Raw genomic sequence first — 23,177 nt, 5'->3', positions numbered from 1 at the left:
ACATACCCCCTGCAAGGCCAACCATGACCCCCCCAAAAACATGTGCCAACCTGACCCTGCCCTATGGCACCTTGACTGGGCCCAGCCCCCGCCCCACCACTCCCGGGCGCTGGTTCCTAGTATGGGCTGGTGTTGTGCAGGGGGGCAAATCTTTCTGGCCTCCAAGCCAGCAGCAGCCCGGGCAGGATCGTAGGGGGGACTGAAGGATCCCGTGCCACCTCTGACCCCTGTGGCTCCAGACACCCCATAGGAGAGGAGGGCAGAGCTGGGCCTGGACTCGCCTTGTCCTGCCACTCAGGGCCCCTTGCTCCCTCCATGTCCAGAGTTCATTGCCTGCAAGGGCAATACTGCGGGGGAGGGGGGATGACGCCGAGGCCCAGATGGGCACCAGCACCATCCTGTTTTTTATGGCTGGTGGGGCGGTGAGCACCGGGGGCTGGGGTGTGCGGGCTCTGCTCCCCAGGAGCCCCGGCCTGGCCTCTCCTGTGTTACAAGTGCGGCTTGTGCTGTACCTGTAAGCCCGGCGCCAGGGGGTCAGAAGAGGAGTCCCCCCCTTCCCGGACCAGTCAGCCATGGAGCTCCGATGTGTTACTGGTGGGGCCGTGCACATCTGTGTGGGGCCAGGGACGGGCTGGCCAGGATCAGGAGCTTTAGGGGAACAGAGACCTAGAATTTTTTTCTGTTGTAAATTGGGATGGCAGCCTGCAAAAGGCGAAGAAATAGGGTCTGAAATGATGGGGTCTAAATTAGCAGTTACCACTCAAGAGAGAGAGATCTTGGAGTCATTGTGGGTAGTTCTCCGAAAACATCCACTTAGTGTGCAGAGGCTGTCCAAAAGCAGACAGAATGTTCGGAACGATTCGGAAAGGGATAGATAATAAGACACCAAATATCATAATGGCACTATATAAATCCTTGGTACCCAACACCTTGAACATGGCCTGTGGGGCTAGTTGCCCCCTCTCACAAAAGATACATTAGAATTGGAAAAGGTGCAGAGAAGGGCAACAAAAATGACCAGGGGGATGGAACAGCTTCCGTATGAGCAGAGATTAAATCTGGGACTGGTTCATCTTGGAAAAGAGCCGACTAAGGGGGATATGACAGAGAGCTGTAAATCACGACTGGTGTGGGGAAAGCGAAGAGGGAAGTGTTATTTACCCCTTCACCTAACACGAGAACCAGGGGTCACGCAATGAAATTAACAGGCAGCAGGTTTGAAACAAACCTAAGGAAGTACTTCACACAATGCACCTCAGTGGAACTCATTGCCAGGGGATGTTCTTCAGGCCAAAAGTACAACCGGGTTCAGAAAAGACTGGACAAGTTCATGGGGACAGATCCATTAGTGTTTCTTACCCAAGATGAGCGGGGACCCAACCCCATGCTCTGGATGTCCCTAGCCTCTGACTTCAGAAGCTGGGACTGGAGGGGAGGGATGCCCTCTCTGTTCATTCCCTCCGAAGCCTCTGGCACTGGCCGCTATAGGCAGGCAGGACACTGGGCTAGATGGACCATTGGTCTGACCTAGTGTGGCCAGTCTTATGGTCTTCTGTCCTAGGCCCAAGGGATGCCTTGGCCTGGGGGTTCAGGGAGGGACTGGGTTGGGGGGCAGGGCTCAGACAAGCTTTCCCCTCCCCAGAATTGCAATAGGTGCTTTCACTGGGGTGTTTCAAGGACAAGGGATGGAAAGGGGTTTGTTTTTCACAGAAGGAAGCTGAGAGTCCCCTTCACGGAAAGTGCCCCCCGGCGGGGGCTGGGCACCGCCCCCCCGCTGCCCAGCAGGGGCGGGGCCCCACTCGGCACCTCCCCCCCGCTGCAGTCTCCGGGCTCCCGTCAGGGGGCAGCACGGGCCTTGCCGAGCCCCGGCTCGCCGCTGGCTGGGCCGAGCCGCCGCTGCCTGCCCGCGCTCCGGAGGATGGAGCTGCGGCTCCCCGAGCCCAGCTGACGTCTCCCCGCCTGGGCGTGTGCAACAGGCTCGCTCTGCCCCGCCGGCACCTGCCCTGGGGCGGCCATGGGGGAGCAGCGGCCGGCGGCCCCGGCGGCCCGCGGCTGAGCCCGGCTGCGGGGCAGGGAGCGGAGCGGAGCGCCCCCCTCGGGGATCCCCGCGCCCCCGGCAGCATCCCCCGCCGCGCCCCCGAGCTGCGGCCGCCTCCCACCCGCCGGCTCTGGCTGCGGCCAGCATGTGCCCAGGGGAGCCGGGCCGGGCGCCCGGGCAAGGGCGTTTGAAGGGAACCTGAGCAGGGCGCTTCCCCGGCAGGATGGAGGCAGCGCCGGGCACGGAGCCCCGGGACGGGGCGCGCAGGGCGCCGGGCGCCGACCCGCGGGACAAGCCCCTGGCGCTGGACGGGGAGGCCCCCGGGCGCCCCGAGGGTAGCGCGGGCTCTGGGCCAGGCCAGCCGCCCCGCGCAGTAACCCCCGCGGAGGCGCCCGCCTCGCAGCCCGGAGCCGGCAAGGCGGAGGCGGCGGAGCAGATCCTGGCGGACGCCGAGGACCCCGCCGCGCTGGCCGGCACCTTCGTGCAGCGCCAGCTCGGGGCCATGCTGCAGCCCGCGGTCAACAAGTTCTCGCTGCGCATGTTTGGCAGCCACAAGGCGGTGGAGCTGGAGCAGCAGCGGGTGAAATCGGCCGGGTTCTGGATCATCCATCCCTACAGCGACTTCCGGTGAGAGGGGCCCCGGCACCTGCTAAGGACCCACCTGCTAGCCGGCCACCCCCGTCCCCATCCTCCCTAGCCAGCCGCCCAGTCTGGCCCTACCCAGCCACCCCTTCAGCGACTTCAGGTGAGAGGGGCCCTTGCCCCTCCTGACCCCAGCCAAGCCCCGGTCCTCCAGCTGATACACAGGGCGGTCAGGTTGCATGCATCCCTGCCCATCCCCGTGCAAGGCTGTCTGCCCAGCTCCCCCACCATGTCCTCCCTCCTGCCAGCCTGGGGCTGGCGCTGTCCTGGGTGCTGACTGTGAGGCTGCAGGCTAAGCCTGGCCTTCCTCTGCTGGAGTGGGCCCTGCTCAGCCCCGGGGATGGGTCCCGGTGGCTCATAGGTTGAGGTCTCAGCGGAGTGAGGGGGCTGCAGTCTGTCTTCCCTGGCCCCCGTGGCCCATACCCTCTGCTCCTCCAGCCGCTGCTCCCTTGGGCCATGAGCATCCGTCTTCTATTCGTGCTGGTGCTCTGGGGCCTGCAGCCCCGGCCCCATTTTGTGGGGGAGGTGATGTGGGGCTAACCCGGATGTCAGGGTCCTCTCACCAGGCTGGGGCACCTGAGCCCTACAGTGCTGGTAGGAGGCCAGGGGGTGACATCCCAGGGATGGCTGGGCAGTGAGCTGGGGCAGGGTGGGGGGGAAGGCTCTGTTCCCCAGGAAACCTGGAGGAGCCCTTCCTCAGCAGCTTGTGCTATTCCTACAAGCCAGGCACCAGGGTCCCTCCTCCCCAGACCAGTCAGGAAGCTCAGTCTTGTCACCAGGGTCCCTCTACCTCCAGGTGGGAGCAGGGCAGCAGCTGGGAGCTGTAGGGGAGTTGGGGACTAAGAACTGACAGGACACAAATCCAATGCCATTCGCTTTGCTGTGCAGGAAGTTTCTATTTCCAAGTCCTCACTATCATGAGCCTTCCCTGCACCCAGACTCACCAGCATCACTGGGCCACTGGGTTTTACCCCAAGGAGGCCACACCTAGAGTGGTCCCTCTGTTATTCTTGGGAACCCCTTTCAGGCAGGCCCGGTGTGACCCTGGGAGGCCAGCTGATCACCAGAATCAGAAACTCCCCTGCTGCCCAGAATTCACCCCCTGCCCCTTCTCCTTGGAAGGATTCCTGTCCCTGACTTTCCAGGGACGGGCTCTGTCCACCACATGGTTAGTCCTCCCCTCTTGCACTACTCTCCAATAAGGCAGGGGCTAAAAGTAACATGCAGAGAGGCCAGGGGACTGACTGGGTTGTGCTTCTGCTGCCCAGCAATCGCTCTGCTTTAGCATTTTCCAACCCTATAGAATCCCAGGCTAATTCCTCTGGCAGCAGGACATGGGGTATCCCACGCTCAGCCCTTGGGAGTGACTCAAACCCTCCTACTCCTGCAGTCCCAAGTGTTCCAGCAACCTCTCCCATAGCTCACTCCTGCATCCATCTGAGCCTGGCAGTGCTTCGTGTATGGACAGGGCAGAGCTTCTAGGTAGCTGGGCCGAACCGACCTCAGTCACCGGACACCTGTGCACCCCCAACAGAGGAAGACTGATCCTTCTGTCTGCCTCTGAGTAGCCCTTCTCTCTTGCCAGTGGACTAGGAGCTGTTTTTAATTTGTGAATGTACTGAGGAGTCACACCACATCCAAGGAGATTAACTCTTGTCCCAGCTCTAGCAGAAGGGGCGCCTGCAGAGCCCTCCCTCAGCAGGAATGGCTCTGCTGTGCAGGCTGGTGGTGAAGATGTGCTGGGAAGGGCAATGTGACCATTTAGCGCAGGGTGTGTGGCAAGAAGGTAGGCGTTGTGATGGCAGGTCCAGGCACACCATGTCCCTGGGATCTCCAGGGTATTACTGGGATGTCTACGTGGTGGGAAGGAATTGGATGTCACAGGGTTGTTGAGTCACATAGGATGGGCTTTCTCTATGGGGGATGAAGATGCAAGACGTTAATTTCTAGTGGAAAATTATGCCACGGTCACTGTGACCCAGCACAAGACTAGCACCTGAGTCCCGTTGTGAAACTGAAAGTAGCCTGCTCAAGTGTAGGTGTAACCAGGGGTCCCCCTGCAGAGCCAGGCAGTGCCCGGAGGCCCTGATTTTCAGTGATGCTAAGGATCCTTTACACTGCTCCAGCAGAGTGCGAAGGGCCATACAGCAGCCATGTGTTACATGTGCACCCCTGTAAGGGCCTCAGCGTAAGTGAGAAGGCCCCACGTTTACAAGCTGCAGCTCCTGTGAAGTCATGTTCCCTGCAGCTCTGCCTGGTGAAGGTGACAGGGTGACATGCAGGGGGGCTGGTAGGTAGCTGTCCAGGTTGGATTACGCTGATGTTGTTTATTATCTGCATTATGGTAGCAGCTGAGACCAATCGAGATCATGGCCTCATTGTGCTGGGCGCTACCTGACACAGAATAAAAGACGGGCTTTGCCCTAAAGAGCTTACAAGGTAAATCTGAGACAAGAGGCTCCAGGTGGGTTTGGGCAGTCAGCAGGAGGGGACTGGGAGAGGAAGGACAAGGTTAACTCGGTGAGCTTGTGTATGGCATTTGTCAGGGGCCAATGAACTGGGGCAGATGACATTAACCGCTCCATAGCCAGAGTCCTTCGGGGCTGGCACTCCTAGCAAAGTACTCATCAGTAGGAAAGCTCTTGACTGCAGCTGGAAAGTCCCCAGAGTCGTGGCTTGGAAAGGGTTAACCCAGCATACAGCGTGGCCCCCAGAGAGGCATTAGTGACCAGCGCTAATCCTCAGCTTCTGACTGTTGGTTTCTCCTGTTAGGGAAATTTGGGGCCCCACCACTGTTAGCTCTCGAAAGCCTCTCTCTCCCTGCAGGAGGCTGGACTGTCAGTGAACTGAGTTGGCACCTGACTGTGCAACCCAGACACCGGGGGAGCTCTCTGGCTCTGACTTTAATTTGTTCCTTTAAACTATTCTTGCCTACAGGGCCAGAGACACCTCACGCCCATATGGACACTGGTCATGAGGGCTGGATGCAGTTCTGCTGGTCACAGGGAGAGTGGGAGTGTGAGCTGGCCAGGTTACAGCAGAGAGAGGAGGAAAGGAGCCACATGGGGCTGGGAGGAAGGAGCAAAACTGCCCTTGATTTCTTCCTGTGAATGATTGTGGACTCCTCCATTACTCAGGGCCTGTCATGGGGGTCCAGGTCTGCATGGTGGAGAGGGGAAGGGGTATGTGTGTACCTCTGATGGGGTGTCAGAGTATGTTTGTCGCACTCTGTGGGCCTGTCTGAGCCTGGCTCCCTCTCTGTGTAGCTTGCCAGAGGATGTTGTGAGGGCCAAGACTATAACAGGGTTCAAAAAAAGAACTAGATCAGTTCATGGAGGATCGGTCCCTCAATGGCTGTTAGCCAGGATGGGCAGGGATGGGGTCCCTAGCCTCTGTTTGCCAGAAGCTGGGAATGAGCGACGGCGGATGGATCACTTGGTGATTCCCTGTTCTGTTCGTTCCCTCTGGGGCACCTGGCATTGGCCACTGTCGGAAGACAGGACACTGGGCTAGATGGACCCTTGGTCTGACCCCGTCTGACCGTTCTTATGTTGTGCTTGTGCAGAGCACTGGGTTGTGTGTTTTTTCCCTGGCATGTGCAGGTGGAGTCCTTGGCATGGTCAAACCCTCCAGAGCAATCGTCTGTGCCAATTGCTGGTCTACCAGCCAGGTTCAGCAGGTGGAATCCAAGCCCATTGGTTTCAGGATGGTCCCCCCTGCATGGGGCGCACAGGCCCAGCTGCTGGTGTCCTTGTCTTCCAAGTCTCTGCTGCCAGGCAAGGGCTTTTCTGAAGTTCTGGTCCTTGGTTTTTGAGCAGAGCCCTTCCCTCCACCATGAGCATCATGTGACACTTACACTGGGCCCTTGGCTGGAGTTCTCCTGAGCGGGAAGCATTGTTCCCTCAGACGGTTGGGAGATGGGCCCTGCCCTGCGTTAGAGGCTGGGGCAGGCTGCGGTATGGGGTATGGGAGAGACTGACGAGGTTAGGAGTGTTTGGTTAGAGAGGGGCTGGATAAGGTGGTGGCAGCAAAGCGAGAGTTTTACAACACGATGGATGTGATGCTGCATGTCAGCCAGGCCCCTCCCTACCTCCGTGTAGCACAAGCGCAAAGGACCAGGCAATGAAACGCAAAGGCAGCAAACTCCAGATTGATCCAAGGAAATATTTTTCATGCAGTGTGTGATTAACCCATGGAGCTCACTGACACAAGAGCTCACTGAGGTTTAGCAAGATTGAAAAAGGTCAGACATTTCTGTGGAGAATGAGAACATCCACGGCCCCACTTGAGTGTGTTTAGAGAGAGAATTTTAGGGTGTAATCCAACCTCTAAAAGAGTCTATTATGGGGGTTCTTCCCCCTTCCTTTGAAGTATCTGGCCACTGTCAGAGAGAAGGGTGGGGTGGATGGGTCTTCTGGCGGTGTCTCCGGTGGATTAATCTCTCTCTCCACTTCGCTCCTGGTGTCTGTCTCAGGGAGGAGCTAGTTTGGGTTTCTTTTCTTTCCCCTGTTCTGAATGTGGAGTTGACGTAGGACACGGTTGCCCCACAGAGAAATCTCCTCCATGCCTGAGAGGCAGCCATCGTGTGGGATGAAATCACACAGCCAGCTACTCTTGGGCATTCAGGTGGGGGAGCCAGAGCATGTCAGGGCAGAGGCAGAAGAGAGATGTGCGAGGGGCACTGGCGAAGGGCTCTGCCAGCGGAGGGGTGAAGCTCTCTCACTGTGTTAGCCCCTGGCTACTGGCCAGTCTTGTTCTGCACGTCCCCCGAGGCTAGGGTGTTGACAGAACCTTCCAGAACCAGCAATGTTCTCAGCGCATTCCCCGTCTCGCAGTGGGGACCCCCCACCAGCACACGGCCCAAGAGCTGAATAAGAGCAATAGTGGGAGGATGCTTGTCCCGCTGGAGACCAGCTCAGTGGGGGCAGGACGTGGCTGGAGGGAGCTGGAGTCCCAGCCACATTGACAGGGGCTACCGCAAGACGGTTTCTGTCATGGACTCCCTGGCTTTCCAGGGAAGAAAGGGCTTTGGGGAGGCATGCAGGTGGCAGCAGCCAGGAACTGAAATGAATAAACTAGCAGCAGAAGTCGAAGCCCACACTCAGGGGCAGGGCTCTGCCTGCCTGGGGCTGAGGGTTTAGAACCTGTCCTTCTGTACTCATACCACTTGCTGCTTGTTCCTCATCAATAAAAGACTTGCTCGAACCAAAGGCCCCTTTAGATCCTCTCAGAGCCTTTGCCGGGATCCCGAGCCTGGCTCTGGAACTGCGAATGCGGCACTCCTGCCTGGTTGATTGGTGCGGTGGTGGCATCTAAAGACCATAACCAAGATCATGGCCCCATTGTGCCAGGTGCTGCCCAGACACAACATGAGAGACTGTCCCTGCCCCAGAGCCCCGGCAATCTGAATGGATCCGACACACGGGCTGAGAAGAGAAACAGAGGCCCTGACCAAAGCCACCCTGCAGATCAGTGGCAGAGCTGGGGTCTCCTGAGGCCCAGCGCGCTACCCAGAAGTCTCTTCTCCTCTGCTGATGCTGGCCTTTCCCCTCAGTGGCTCAGAGCTCCACCTGAGAGATTCACTGGAAGAGGCATCTTCCAGTGAATCTTCTTATACCTTATATCTTCTTATACCCGGTTTTAAATATTTTTTGTAAGGGCTGAAGCCAAGGCCCTGGGGAAGGTCAGGGCAGGAACCCATTAAGACAGGCCGGCCCCCTGTGGAGGTCACAGCCTGCAAAGCCTGATGCATCCATGTGCCTGCAGAAGCCTGGATTCTAGTCTCTTCCCCAGAGCAGCTTGGCTTTGCAGAGTGAATTCATCTGGCACCGGCACCACCTCTCCAAGGTGAGTTAGTGGGGCTGTAGCACATGGTGGAAGGTGAGTCCAGCAAGGGAAAAACCAGGCTGAGAATTGCAGGAACCTCCCGTCTCCGAAATCCAGAGCAAAGCCCAAGATGCCCGGGCACAAAATTGGTGCTATAGGAGATAAAGGGGCACCCCTCTGACCAGCGCAGAGCACACCCTGCAGCATCAACTGCCAGGATGCTAACCACTCCCTCTGGCACCCGAGGAGCACCGTGCCCAGGCCTGGGTGGGACGCAGCAAGGGGTGTCACTCTCCCGACTAGTGCGGCTCTTTGGCCCTGCGGCTTGTGCTGCTTCCTCTCACCCATCTCCTGGGCAGCGGGTTGCCCTCTGGCACGGGGAGGGCGCTGGCTGCAGACACCCCTCAGCCCAACAGAGGGACGGCAGGAAGGTGCATCTCCTGTAGCCCTCAGCCCCCATCTCTGCCTGCATGGCCACACTGTGCTCAGTACCCCAGCCTCTTCATGGCTCTGACCATGAGGAAGGCTTTGGGAACCCACACTCACCCTGACCCAGAGGGTGCTGCAGGGCCCCCCTTCCTGGCCCTGGAGCCCTGCCCTTCCCATCCTACTTGTGTAACCAGAGAGCTTATTCTAAACCCTGTAAGCCCCTGTGGGCAGTGATAAGGAACCAGGTGCCGGTGGGGAGACGCAGAGCCCCCGCCCCCCATCAATGCTCAGGGGCACTCTGGAGGGCCAGAGCCAGAGCTTCCGGGGAGGAAAGAACCTGGGACCCTCTGTGCTTGGCCACTTGTGCCTGGGCACTTCAGCAAAAGCAAATTGCCCTGAAGCGCAGAAGCGGAACCCAGTGGGGACTCTTTTATCCTCCCCCTCCCTCCACCCCACCCCCAGCTACACCCACGGGCTACACCCTCGAGCTCCCTCCTGGAAGTTAGGGCTGGCACAATAGGCGTGCGGGGTGCTAGGGAAGAGGGAATTTTGATCCTTGAGCTTCAACCCCATGATCCCAGACAGAAAGGGACAGAATCTATCATCTGAGCTCCAACCCCAGCTCTGACACCGCTTCCCTGGGTGCAAGTCCCATCCCCCCTCTGGGCTCAATCTGCCCATCCATGACCCTGATCCGCCTGCCTGGTGGGTGCCTGAGGTGCCAGGAGCGAAGGTTTGCACGGGGACGCTGGGAGGTGTAATCTCTTTACTCAGTGCTGTTGGGTAAAGCACCACCAGGGAGGGTCTCCGTACCCTGCCTCTTCATCCACGGGAGGGATCTCCTCTCCCTGGGCTGGCAGGACTCAGCCTGACACCCTCCCCAGGGGGAAGAGTTAGTTTCCACAGGGGCTCTCCATAAGGCCCCCACTCTCGATAGCCTAGGCATCATCTTTGAACCCGAGCTCTCCTCTTCCTCCTTCACCGGCAGAACTGGCCATCACCATCTCAGCAACACTTCCTGGGGCCTTGCCTCCCCCCTCCTGGACTCCTCCCCCTGGCCTTCAGCCCCTTTCACAGGGACTATTGCAACTCTCTTCTGCCAGGCTCTCCAAGCTCTGGTCAGCAGCATGGGCACAGCAAGGTTACCCCTTCGCCACTCCACCCTCTCCCTTCTGGGTCAGAATCACCCTCACTGTTTTCAGAGCCTAGCCCAGGGCTAGGGAATGGATCTGGCCCACCTGTTCCTCGTTAATAGCTGCACCAAAGACAGCCGGGCTCTATACAGATCTGCTCTCTTGTGAAGAGAGGAAGGCAGGAGATAGGAGAGGACGCTGGGGCAATGGCTGTGATGAGCAGGGGGAAGGGTTTGGGCCTGGAAGCTGCTGTAAGCAGATGGAAAAGGCCTGGGAACTCCTGTGGAGATAAAGAGCAGGGCAAGATGCCAGGTGGAGAGGGAGGCCAGCCCCCATGATGGGGTGGTGGGGGTGGTGGAGGATACTCCTTGTGGAGTTACTGAATGAAAGGGAAACTGAGGCAGGGTGCTACAGAGCCACCCAAGGCCATCAGATGCACTTGGCAGGCAACCAGTGCTGTTACAGAGCCCCTCAGATGCTGGGTCTCTGTTCTCTTCTCACCAAGCTTTGGCTGTCTTGTGCCTTCATGGATCTCCCCACTGTTTGGGCAAGAACTTTCCCCTCCACAGCTCGTACCATCAGGCTCAGCCACCCTATCCCTTGCTGCCTCAGCAGCTCCTCGGCTCCTTTCATAGCCATCTGGAGCCTTCTCTCTCTCCTTCCCTGCCACTGTGCTAATTCCTCTCCCCTTGGGATCTCGGGCTGGGTGCAGACTCAGCCCCTCTGTGCTCTGGTTGTTTGGGGGCACGAAGGTTGGGATTAGAGCTGTCTGGCCTGGTGTGTTGTGTCGCCCCCGCAGATGGCTGGCGAGCTGCAGCTTGGAATGACAGGCTGCTCTCAGCCCTCCCAGGTGGAGAGACAAATGGGGAGAAGTGTGTGTGCATGTGTGTGCACGCACGTGTGCATCCAGTCTCTATATCTGTTTGGGGCATGGGCAGTGGGAGGAGGGTATCTGTCCGTGTCCATGCATGCACATCCCGTTTCTATATCTGTTTGGGGCATGTGCACGCAATCTTCAGGGGGTTTATAGAGTCCAAGGCCAGAAGGGACCTTGCTGATCAGCAAGTCTGACATCCTGTGTCACGCAGGCCATGGGACTTCCCCAAATCGGTTCCTGTTGGATCTACAGCCCGTTTTTTTAATTTGAGTATTTCTGGTGATGGAGAATCCCCCACAGCTCTGGGTAAATTGCCCCAATGGTTAATTACTCTCACTCTTAAACATTTGCACTTTATTTCCAGACTGAATCTGTCTCGTTTCAACTTCCAGCTGTTGGCTCGTGTTAGACTTTTGTCTGCTAGACTGAAGAGCCTGTGATCAAATATCTTGTTCCCCAGGAAGGTACTTACAAACTGTGAGCAAATCACCCCTTAAACTTCTCTCTAAACAGATGGAGCTCTGTCACTGTAAGGCAGGTTTTCATGCCCGTTCATCATTCTCATGGCTCTTCTCTGAACCCTCTCCAGTTTAAACTGATACAATTTGTCATGCAGGTTTAGCTACTAGAAGGAGGTTTTCATTCTCTCCCTCCCTTTCTCCTTCCCTGGCTCCATTCCCCATCTCCTTTCTCATTCCCCTGCTCCTCTGTCCTCTGCTTCGTGCCCGCTCTCCGTTCCTCCCGCAGGTTTTACTGGGACCTCATCATGCTGCTGCTGATGGTGGGGAACCTGATCATCCTGCCCGTAGGCATCACCTTTTTCAAGGATGAGAACACACCGCCCTGGATTGTCTTCAACGTGCTCTCGGACACCTTCTTCCTGGCTGACCTGGTGTTGAACTTCCGCACGGGCATCGTGGTGGAGGATAACACGGAGATCATCCTGGACCCGCACACCATCAAGATGAAGTACCTGAAGAGCTGGTTCCTGGTCGATTTCATCTCCTCCATACCCGTGGATTACATCTTCCTCATCGTCGACCTGGAGACTCAGGTGGACTCCGACGTCTACAAGACGGCGCGGGCCCTGCGCATCGTGCGCTTCACCAAGATCCTCAGCCTGCTCCGCCTTCTGCGCCTGTCCCGCCTCATCCGCTACATTCACCAGTGGGAGGAGGTGGGACCGCCAGGGGAAGAGCGTTTGGGGGTCCCTGCCCGGAGGGATCAAGGGGGGCTTCAGAACCCCTGGCCAGGGGAGGGGCATTTTGTGGACCTGTGGCTGGGAGGAGCTTTGGAGGGGGGTTAAGGGGCATCTGGGGGCTCCCTGTCCCCCGCTGCGAGTACCTGGAGAAGAGAGCTGGCTTTTCACAGTCTTTCTCCTGGCTTATCCCCTTGCTCAGATTTTCCACATGACCTACGACCTGGCCAGCGCCGTGGTGCGGATCTTTAACCTCATCGGCATGATGCTGCTGCTGTGCCACTGGGACGGCTGCCTGCAGTTCCTGGTGCCCATGCTGCAGGATTTCCCTGCGGACTGCTGGGTCGCCATCAATCACATGGTGGTGAGCACCCCGCCCGGCTCTTCTGCTCTGAAGCCTGAGATTCCCCAGGCTCTTCGTGTCTCCCTGAATTTGCTGTCCACTGGGGTGGGGCCGTCGGGCTCCAGCCTGTCCCTTCCTTGTGGTCTCTGCTCTCCTCAGCATCTGTCATCCCATTCTGGTTTAAGAGACCCCTGCGGCAGAGTGGTGCCATCCGCTGCCCTGGTGCTTGTCGTGGGACATAAGGAGCAAATCCTTTATTTTACAAGGCAATTGGTTAAAACCATCCCCCATCCCAGACTGCCGCCACAGAGCTGTATTCCTGTGGGCTCCCAGAGGAGCGGTGCCCAGGAGCAGGCTGGCTGGCAACAAGGGGGGAATCCCTGGCCAGGGCCATGGGCTCTGTGCAGAATCCCAGTCTCCACTGTGGCCATGACACATGCACTGTGTCACTCACTGTTAATAATAAATGTGCTGGAAGGCAGATCCCCTCCCACCTGGCTCAGCGGCCATGGGCTGCATGGGGTCAGTGAGGGCAGAATTTGACCTCCCTGCCCCTGTCCCCAAGCCAGGCTGGCCCTGCAGGGCTAACAGGAGAACTGCCTTTGTGGGGGTTGATCTCCTGAGTGAGAGACTGGGGCAGTTTGCAGAGCCGGGCTGCAGTCTGTGTAACGGGGATCGTGGCGTGTGCTTGGGGTCGGGGAGGCTTAGTGTTTATAAAGGGATAGGCAGGTGATAAATAAACCTTATGCTGATGGCTCCAGCCTGGGAGACCTCACGGACCAGACCATCATGCATGTTCCAGGCTGGGAGCATCCCCTGGCACACACGTTGCTACACGCAGACTCTTACACACACCCATGTGCACACTCTTAAACCTGTGCTAATTACCCGTGCACACATGTGCTGTCCAGCGGGGGGCTGGTGGCGATCCCGAGTCTGATTGCAGCCCCACTGGCATCAGTCAGACAGGGGAATCTCTCAGTCTGGGCTTGTCCCTGCTGCGGCACATCTCTGCCACTAATTAAATCCGACAAACAAGGGAAAACTCTCCCACCAGCTGCCAAGAGACAGCAGGCAGTGGGGGCTCCTGCTGCCTCCCTGGATGCTGGGCTGGGGGTCCTTAGATCAGCCCAGAAGCTGCTGCACCCTGGGGAACGGGGCCCTGCCCCGGGATGTGAGGCCACAGACCTGTTCCCCTGCTGGTTGGGAGTTCACATTTCCCCCACCCTGGGGTGGGAGATACAGAGAGGCTGCAAAGTCAAAGAAATGCCTGGCTACAGTGGCAGGAGTTAGCCTGGCTGCAGCCTGCTCAGGTGCCCTCCTGTCTGCAGAACGACTCCTGGGGGAAGCAGTACTCCCATGCCTTGTTTAAGGCCATGAGCCACATGCTCTGCATTGGGTACGGCCAGCAGGCTCCGGAGGGGATGACCGACGTCTGGCTCACCATGCTCAGCATGATTGTGGGTGCCACCTGCTACGCCATGTTCATTGGCCACGCCACTGCCCTGATCCAGTCGCTGGACTCCTCCCGCCGGCAGTACCAGGAGAAGGTGAGTGCACTGGGGGGAGTGAAGCAGGCCCCGAAGCTTAGGCAGGGTGGTAAGGGGCAGGCCTTGAGGCAAGCAGGGGAGGTGATGGGCTGGTGCTGTGGGTGTGGGGGAGATCGGGCCTGGGTATGAGCTGGGAATGAACAGATACTTGTGTCACTAAACACTGCCTGACCCATGCCGCTCCTTACCAGCTTCTCCCCTGGTTCTATTACTGTGTCGGCACAGCTGGCCCAGGGCTGCCTGGTTCCAGGCCTGCGGAGGCTGCCTGGCACCACGCTGCACTCTTCACTCTTGCCCTGGGGCTCAGGCCGCAGGCATGGGCCCCCTCCCACCCACCTATGGAGCCCCTGCCCTTCCCATCTGGGTGTTTCCAGCCCTGGCATGAGTGTTTCTGTCTGTCCCTCCAGTACAAGCAGGTGGAGCAGTACATGTCATTCCACAAGCTGCCCGGGGACACACGCCAGCGGATCCACGAGTACTATGAGCACCGCTACCAGGGCAAGATGTTCGATGAGGAGAACATCCTGGGGGAGCTGAGTGAGCCTCTCAAAGAGGTAGGGAGTCCTGGAGCCAGGGCCAGCCCCGCCCCCCCCCAGGTGGTGATCGCTGGCGGGTTGCTGCTCTCAAAGGGGTATATTGCTTCCAAGTGACCCTCTGCTGCCCTCCTCCCAGGAAATCATCAACTTTAACTGCCGGAACCTGGTGGCCAATATGCCGCTGTTCGCCAACGCCGACCCCAACTTTGTGACAGCTATGCTGACCAAGCTGCGCTTTGAGGTCTTCCAGCCTGGGGACTTCATCATCCGTGAGGGCACCGTGGGCAAGAAGATGTACTTCATCCAGCATGGCGTGGTCAGCATCCTCACCAAGGGCAACAAGGAGACCAAGCTGTCCGACGGCTCCTACTTCGGGGGTGAGGCTGGGCTGGGAGAGGAAGGAAACAGCCATGCAGCTCCCCAGATGGGAGGGGGCATCTGTGGCTCAGGGGGCTGGGATGAAGATGTGACAGGATCCACAGGGTGCAGCCTGGGACCGTGGGACCTCTGTGCCCCCTTAACTCTCTCCAGCCTGGGCTGTCTCTCACAATGCCTTGCTAGTGACCAGCAGCAAACCCTTCCAAGTGCTGTGATAACTCAGCACAACTGCATATGGAGCCCCACACCCAGCTAGATTGCATGAATGCTCCCAGAGCCACTCACGAATCAGACAAGGAAAGGCACCAGCCAGTTCCCCCCAGCTGCCAGCACTGTACCTCAGGAATATACTGTCTTGCACAGCTCAAGACGAGCAATATAGATTTATTAATTGGTTCACCACTTCATCAATGGAAAGTGAACACACACCAACCTTTGCAAACCTGAGCACACGCTTCAGGCAAACTCATTGGTAAAGATAAACAGTTAAACAAATCTATTGACTACAAAAGATAGATTTTCAGTGGTATTAAGTGACAGGCAAAATTTCAGAGTTAGTTACCAAAAGAAAAGAAAATATAAGCACGCAGTCTAAACTCTCAACTCTATTAGACTGGGCAACATCTAGATAAAGCAGTTTTTCTCAGCCCACTGGATATTGCAGTTCATAGTACTCAGATTTCACCCTTGAAATCTGGGCCAGTCTCCTCTGTTGGAGTCTTAAGTCTTCTTGTTGCTTGCAGCATAGGTGGGGGAGGAGAAAAGGCGAAGCATGGGCCCCCGTGTCCTGTTTTATACCCTCAGTCTCATGTGCTTGGAGAATACAAGGCCAGGCATGTCTCATGGGCATTGCTGAGTCCCCAGGCAAGGTTGAGCAATTCCCCTGGTGTGGCCTTATGCAGGTGAATTATTGAATTGTAGCTCCCTGGCTGGACAATGGCTGGTGATGGTTGTTTGACACCCACCCGGGAGTTGGTCACTTTCCTTGCTGTTGTCTCTGGGGGGCTAATATCTGGCTGATTCCCCAATTTACAGCATGTTTTACACCCTACAACACAATTCTCACAACTTAATATGCATTAATGATACACATCTATAGATAGAAAAATGACTTTCACTAGATCAGAACCTTTTCCCTGATACCTCTCTCAGCCTGCTTTATATGCAAGATCACAATCAAGTATAAAGGAGGATATGGGGGTGTCACAGAGTCCCCAGGTTCTCTCTCCAGCTCTGGGAAGGCAGTGGGGGTAAGAATGGGGGAGGAGTGGCTGGGAGCCAGGACTCCTGGGTTCTCTCCCCAGCTCTGGGAAGGCAGTGGGGGTAAGAATGGGGGAGGAGCCAGGACTCCTGGGTTCTCTCCCCAGCTCTGAGGGGGAAGGGGAGTGCTGTCTAATGGTTAGAGCAAGCTGTGGCCATGCCGCACAGAACTCCTGGGTTCTGTTCCCAACTCTGTAAGTGGCTGTTGCGTTGCCTGGGATTGGTCCTTTCCGCTCTTCGTGCTTCAGTTTCATTCAGCTCACAAGCTCCTGTAACATAAGAGGCACTAGACAAGGTAACCGTCTCCCCTTCTCTGGCTGCCAGAGCAGGGAGCAAAGGTGCGGCCTGCGGCAGCTTTGGGGATCAGTGCCAGCAGGGAGGTGACCGTAGCCATGATGCCGAGCTCTGTGTCCCACAGAGATCTGCTTGCTGACGCGGGGGAGGCGGACAGCCAGCGTGCGTGCCGACACCTATTGCCGCCTCTACTCGCTCTCGGTGGATAACTTCAACGAGGTGCTGGAGGAGCACCCCATGATGCGTAGGGCCTTCGAGACCGTGGCCATGGACCGCCTGGACCGCATCGGTGAGGGACCGCCCACCCCAGTGCATGCCAGCCACCCCCGCGAATCTCCTTGCTCCCAAGCAGCTGCTGCCCTGGCACGTCCCCCTACTCCCCGACCGCTTTCCCCTGTCCTTGGGCCCCTAATGTCAGGGACATTTCTTTCCCTGCCTCCTCTGGGGCTGGGCTGGGGAGCCCTGCTCTGGGATTTCCTCCCTCTCCCCAGCAGGAGGTAAGGGGAGCTGCTATATGGCATTGCTTTTGTTCACAAGGAGGGTCTATAAGTTACCTCCCACGCCCCAAGCTCAGCACCTCTCACTGCCTCCCCCTTGCAGTCCTTACTGGTGAGGGCCGACCTGAGTAGCTGCTGGCCCTGGGGGCAAATGGGACCCAAGGGCACCAGGTCTACGCCCTTCTCACATAGCCTTAGATAGACACTCAGCCAAGAAAATCGCTAGTGTCAGCGTCACCCTCTGGTAGGAGCAGGGAGCCAGGACTCCTGGGTTCTATCCCCCCGCTCCTCACCCTCCCCGTCTGTAAGATGGTGGGGATACTCATATCTGCCTGTTTCTCCCATGGTTCCCCTGGCCCTGGGGCACAGCTCAGGCTGGTGTTGGTGACCCTGGGTCTTCTCTCTGCCCCTCAGGTAAGAAGAACTCCATCCTCCTGCGCAAGCGAGCAGAGCACAGCTCAGGGGCCATGAACAATGAGATGATCCAGCAGATTGTCAAGCATGACCGGGATATGGCCCACAACATCCAGGACCTGCAGCAGATGGCGGTGGGCCGGGAGTTGAGTGGCAAGCCGGTGATCTGGGAGCCCCTGGTGCATGCACCACTGCAAACGGCAGCTGCCACCACCAACGTGGCCATTGCCTTGACTCACCAGCAGAGCCTGCAGGCCCACATCTTCCTGCCACCCTCCTCCATCTCCAGCCCGCTCTCACCTGAGGCCACCCTGCTCACCAGGCAAGCGCGCAGGTCCCAGCCCAGCCTGGGGGGCTCCCGGCCCTCCTCAGTGAGCTCCCCATCCAGTATACAGCCCCACCTGCAGACGCCTGCAGCCAACTCCCCTTCATCCCCCATGGTCCAGTCCCAGTCGCCTCTGGAAAGCGGGGGGCCGAAGGCCGGACACGTGGGACTGCCACAGCCAAGGCTGGTGCAGAAGGGGGAGCCCCTGGCAATAGCAAAGCAGCCCCTTACGGGCTCCCAACCCCAGCTCTCCAAGTCCCGAGGCACCTCAGTTTCCACGTCACTTCTCCAGCAGCCAGCAGGGGGTCCGTCCCCCAGCTCTGAGCAGGTGCTCCCAGCAGGGAGAACTCTCCACTACAGCCTGTCCCGAGCCACCGGCTCCCACATCTCGCTGCTGATGCAGCCGCAGCAGCTGGTGAAGCACAGGAGCATCCAGGGCCTACCTATTGGGAGGCTCACACAGGATGTCCGGCTCCTGTCAGCGTCTCAGCCATCCCTCCCCAATAAAGTCACCCAGCAAGCAGACGGGAGCTCCTCCCATCAGGGCAGGAAGTCAGCAGGGAACCTGGCTCACAGGTCATCTCCCTCGGTAGCTGGACTCCTCACCAAGCCACCCCCTGGGGTTCCAGGTCAGCCAGCACACCCGCAGCAGATGCCTTCCGGATCTTTAGTCCAATCCAGCCGGCCCGTGAGTGGAGCGTCCACGCCGCAGTCTCCCGTCTCCACGCCCAGGCATGCGGCAGGCCCCTCCCGCAAGGGCTCCGTGGCGTTCAGCCCTGAGGTGGAAAGTGGGAAGCCCAAACTCCCGTCCAACATGTGAGAGCCCAGGGCTGTAGCCAAGCGTGGGGGAGAGAGAGGAGTGGACTCTCTGGAGAGCTGTGCTCCTGGGGCTGTGTCTGACATGGGGCTGGGGCAGGGAGAAAGGGGGACAGCCTCCCCCAAAGCCCCCACCCAGGGCTGAGGCTGAGTGGGCAAGGAGAGGAGATGGCCAGGGGTGACCACCTACCACAGACACGGACTCTGCTTGAGTCATGTGCCTGGCTGCAGGGCAGGCTCTGCCTTGGGGTCACTCTGGGATACTCCTGACTCCACTGAGGACAGGAAGCCATTAAAAGGCTGCCTCCTTCTGCACCCCACAGCAAGAGGGCAGGGGGGCCATGGGCTGGGCTGACTCCATCAGTGCTCTCTTCACTCTGCCTCTCCCGGGGACACAAACCTTGCTATGGGGCCCTGCCCCATCCCCTCACTCCACCCCCTCCCAAGGGGCCCAGCCCCTGCCCTGAAGGGCATAGGTCCCACCGCAGTGAGCAGTGTCAGGAAGGCACTTGGGGGCTCCTCCCACTCATGTTTCTCTGTTAGGAAATTCTCCCAGCCCCCAGATGCGTCCCCACAATGGCCCGCTTGAAGCCTTTGCCCTGTAGGGGAGGCAGGGTGAGGGGGATAGGGCAGAGCCCCAGGGTAAGGCCTTTCCCCTCACCCACAGCCGGGGACAGAGTGGGGGAGATGGACCCCATGGAGAGGCCTTTGCACTAGGGGGTCAGAGCAGGAGGAGGTGGGGGGCTGCAAGGTTGCTGAGAGCCTGGAATCCCCCTCACTCCAGCTTCCAAGCCTCTGTACCCAGAGTAGGACATCTGGGGCCCCACGGCACTGCCTACCATGGCCAACCCAGGAAGCCAAGATGAATCTATCCAGCACCCTGTGGTCCCAGGCAGCTCTGAGTCCCCAGGACTCCAGGTGTCTCCCCTCTCTCCCTCTTATCCCCAGCTGGTCTAGTCTGAGAGGCCACACAGATCCTCATACATGTGGCCTTTGTCCCCAGAGGCCTGGCAAGTCACTGCCGATTGTGAACACATCTCAGCTGCCCCATCTCTCCGATAGGGTAACTTTAAATGTGTGCAGCGGGAGCTCATGCGAATTCCTCTAACCCTAGAGAACCCAGTTCCCTGGGGAAGGGAGGCACGGGGAGCAGGCATGTCTCATCCCCCACCCCTCCGAGCACTTGGTCTTTATAGTCAGATGGTCCCTGTAGAAAGGGTCCGTGGGCAAGGGCTGTCCTGGCTGTAACGGTCTGGGCTGGATTTGAGCTGGTGGGTTCCCTTGACCTCACAGCTCCTGGCCTGCCCTGGGGTCCAGGAGGCTAACTCTGAGGACATAGGCCCAGTGCTGGCTGCCCTGAGGGGCTTGTTCACGGTATCCATGGGTTGTCAGGAGAAGATTAATCAACTCCCCTCAGTGTAAGGAGCCAGGCCTGGAAGTGCAAAAGCTGCATAGAAATGTCCCCAGATCCCCCAGGGCCTATGCTGGGTTGCCAAAGGTGATGTGTGTTCCCATGAGACAGGCTCTGATGGATGTTCTGGGAGCCCTGGGGCAGCCAGACCCAGGGATCTGACTGAAGGGCCTCCTTGGCTGGGTCTTGTCCCCTACACTGTACTGAGGCAGGGAGCACAGGCTAAGGGCAGGGGCTGTAGTTCGGGGCTCTCAGCATCACACCGAGATGTGCATTTCTCACTGGGTGTGTTCTTAGCCGACCAGACAGTTTTCTGCTCCCCTCTTGTGGGAAGGGACTTGGAAAGAGTTTTGCTACCTCTGCTCTTGACTGCTAGCTCCTGCACCCCTGGAGGGTCTTGGAGAGCTGGGCCAGGGGGTTTCTCTCCTCTCACCTTGCAGGCTGGGGCCCCATTGCCTGGGGTTAGTCTGAGTGAGCAGCACTGTCCCCGGGAGTTCAGTGTAAGGGGAAGGGTTGGTCCCCACCCCCTGTCTATGGTCACGTCTTGCTAAAGACCCACCCCCAGTTTCTGGAAGTCAGTCCAAGATGTTCTTCATCAGCATTAAAGTGACTCCAGGGAGATTGCAAAGGAGATGCTCACATCCCCCCTCCCCATGCCGGTCAGTCACGCCCCAGTCACTGCCTGGATCTCAGCTCGAAGCAATGTTGCTTCCTTCACTTGTAGCCTCCCCATGGGGAGGATTCTGCGTCCCTGTACAGAAGGGTTGGGATTTCCGGGGAGTCTCCCGGCTCAGCCCGAGCTGCCCCTCTCCAGGAACCAGTAGTTAGCAATGTGTGTGCGAGTCGTGGCTCTGCTAAGCAGCTGAATTCTGCTGATGGTGTTGCTTTCGGGTCCAAACGTGTTACTGATTCGGGTTAGAGTAGTGCCCCCCCCCAAACTCTGCTGTGCTGTATAGCTTCTTCTTTCCACTACCAGAGTCAGGAAAATTGTTTCTTGTCGTCCCTGCTCTGGGAGCACTGACAGTGTCAGCAATATGAAGCTCAGCCCTGTAGGTACCTGTGCTAGAGGCGATAGACCCAGCCATGGCTAAGCACAGTGTTGGGCTAGGGTTTCGTTTCATAGAATATTTCTTAAAGGTAAGTTGTTCAGTTCTTCTCTCCATTCGTATTTTGGGATGTTGGGACCAGAGTCTTCACTGCAGGACGAGGAGGGGGAGCTCAGCCCTTGGCGGAGTTCAGTCCAGTGGGAATCACTTTGATGCCTGTATTGGAGGGAGTATTCAGCACTGCCTTCTTCTCATGGACTTTAGTGTCCTTTTCCTCTGTCCCTGCCTCCCCCCCTCCACTTGGCCCCATATGTCTGTCCCAGCAGCTCCTCTAGAAGGGGCCTGCAGTCAGGTCGCTTAGATTCAAACATTCCAGGATCTTCTTGTTTACACTACGTAATGTAGAGACATTTGTAGCAATTGTGGTAGGATTCCATTGAAAGGAAGAGTGCCGAGGTGTGGGCTGGCCCAGGTGGCAGCTGCAGAGCTGTGGCCCTCCTTCCACAGCACCTGGACCCTTTCTGGTCTTTCCAGAGAGGAAACCGTGCTCTGTGCGGCTGTGTCACCCTGCGGCTCTTCCCCTGCAGGTTCCCCGTCATTGCTAACCCCGGGCAGCCCTGCTACTGAACGTGCCAGTGTTCACGGTGCTCTGGGTAACCCCCAGCACAGTACCACTGTGCTGTCCGGCCTTGTTCTAAGCAAGGTTACAAACACGGCAGCTGTGTCTGTTTGTGTCACCCCAAGGAGGTGGGGGGGGGCTAGATGCAGCAGGACATAGCTTCTGCCCTAGAGAGAGGCTGTCACTCCCGCCCATATTAGCAACAGGGGGAATCAGGCTGGGGGAAAGGCCACAGTAGAAGCACCCTGCGTGTGTGTGTGTGTGTGCGTGCACGTGTGTGCAAGTCTAGTCACCAAAGACCATGATCCTTCACTCTTGCACTCACAGCAGTCGATGTACAGAGCTTGTAGTTTTCATATTGCAGAGACTTTAAAAGCGTTTTTTAATTTTCAGTCGTTGTACATAACAGATTTAAATAATAAAGAGTGACTCCAAGCTGGCACGTAACTGCACGTCTGTCAATAAAGCAGCTGCAGCCCAGTGAAAAGCTACCCACCCCATCACCTGCGGCTGGGGTTAGAAAAGCCCCTAGCCCCTGCTCTTCAGCAGTCACAGCTCTAGATGTCCTCCCGCCCGTGACGTCTTTGGTGACAACAGGCCAGAGGGAAGGCAGCCCCCTTGTGCCCTTTGCTCAGGCGATGCCTGTGCAGGCACCTTGGTGCTGGCAGTTCAGAGTCTGCCTTGCTCTCTGGGGCAGTTCAGGGTAATTCTCAAAGCGCTTCAACCCTGATGAAATTGTAATGGTGCCTGGGCTCGTCCAGAGACTGCAATGAAACTGGACAATGCTGCTTCCCAAGACCAATGGCAAAGCAAAATCTAGCTACTGGGAGAGGATTGTAGATGGGGGTGGCGGAAAAATTGTATCCCCCGAGCCGTCATTGGAGCCAGGAAGCTGTGCGGCAGAGGGGCAGGCAAGGCCAAAAAGAGAGACCGAGAGAGATGGGGACGGAAGCTGGGCTCTCCCTGAGATTTCAGTGGGGGCTTGATGGGCCAGCACAGTTGTTTTGGACAGGAGGCACTGCAGAGGAGAAGGCTCTCACCACACAGAGAGGAGGCAGCCAATGTTAGCTGAACAGAGGGAGCTGGGGGAAGGGGCGGCTTGACTGGGGCAAGTCTGTGGTGGATTTTTAAAACAAGGATAGCGTACTGAGTCAGCAGTTTGCACTTGGCCCCCCACTTCCATCCTAGGAGCTGAGAGGAGGGTTTGGCTGCATCGTACCCCCACACATACATCACCCACTCCCCAACAGGCAGCAAACACTACCCCCAGACACAGCGGCAGCAGCTGGGACACCCCCCCCCCGCCCCCCCGCTTTATTTTGGGATTAGTATTTAATCTTTAGAGTCTTTCTTCCATTTATTAACTGGGGGGAGGGAGGGTTGATAGTGCCTGATTGCAGCTTGGACTTTAGACATTAAGCAGATTAAATCAAGGTCACACAGGGCACGATGGGCTGGTGCTGGGGATCCAGGCACCCCTGCAGCCAATGAACATTTCTACAGGGAACAGAACCCTCTGCGGCGTGTGCAGCATCCAGCCAAAAC

At 57.9% G+C, this 23,177-nt stretch overlaps 1 protein-coding gene across 3 annotated transcripts; it reads left to right on the top strand.

The window, feature by feature from the left end:
- The first annotated feature begins 1,841 nt into the window (after positions 1 to 1,841).
- On the top strand, positions 1,842 to 22,475 carry HCN3 (hyperpolarization activated cyclic nucleotide gated potassium channel 3). 3 transcript variants are annotated; one of them, XM_043535407.1, is made up of 8 exons: positions 1,842 to 2,665; positions 11,693 to 12,122; positions 12,346 to 12,507; positions 13,899 to 14,036; positions 14,444 to 14,590; positions 14,709 to 14,949; positions 16,629 to 16,793; positions 17,416 to 22,475. In XM_043535407.1, the coding sequence occupies exons 1-8, from the start codon at positions 2,262 to 2,264 to the stop codon at positions 18,558 to 18,560; spliced, it is 2,832 nt and encodes a 943-aa protein (XP_043391342.1). In that variant the 5' UTR covers positions 1,842 to 2,261; the 3' UTR covers positions 18,561 to 22,475. The 3 variants fall into 3 exon arrangements, with proteins under 3 accessions (XP_043391342.1, XP_007068157.2, XP_037739569.1); XM_007068095.4 differs by having other exon boundaries at positions 1,843 to 2,665; positions 13,818 to 14,036; XM_037883641.2 differs by lacking the exon at positions 1,842 to 2,665 and adding an exon at positions 9,510 to 11,409 and having other exon boundaries at positions 13,818 to 14,036.
- Positions 22,476 to 23,177: the final 702 nt, after the last annotated feature.

The sequence above is a fragment of the Chelonia mydas genome, chromosome 24 (assembly GCF_015237465.2).
Source record: "Chelonia mydas isolate rCheMyd1 chromosome 24, rCheMyd1.pri.v2, whole genome shotgun sequence".
Lineage (NCBI taxonomy): Eukaryota > Metazoa > Chordata > Testudines > Cheloniidae > Chelonia > Chelonia mydas.
Note: the sequence above shows the minus strand (reverse complement) of the source record. Positions and strands in the feature narration are given on the sequence as shown.

Excerpts from the sequence above, each read along its gene's own strand:
- HCN3 (XM_007068095.4), top strand. The coding sequence starts at position 2,262 with ATGGAGGCAGCGCCGGGCACGGAGCCCCGGGACGGGGCGCGCAGGGCG. Across the intron at positions 14,950-16,628 it reads CGACGGCTCCTACTTCGGGG|AGATCTGCTTGCTGACGCGG; the intron begins GTGAGGCTGGGC and ends TGTGTCCCACAG. Across the intron at positions 16,794-17,415 it reads GGACCGCCTGGACCGCATCG|GTAAGAAGAACTCCATCCTC; the intron begins GTGAGGGACCGC and ends TCTGCCCCTCAG.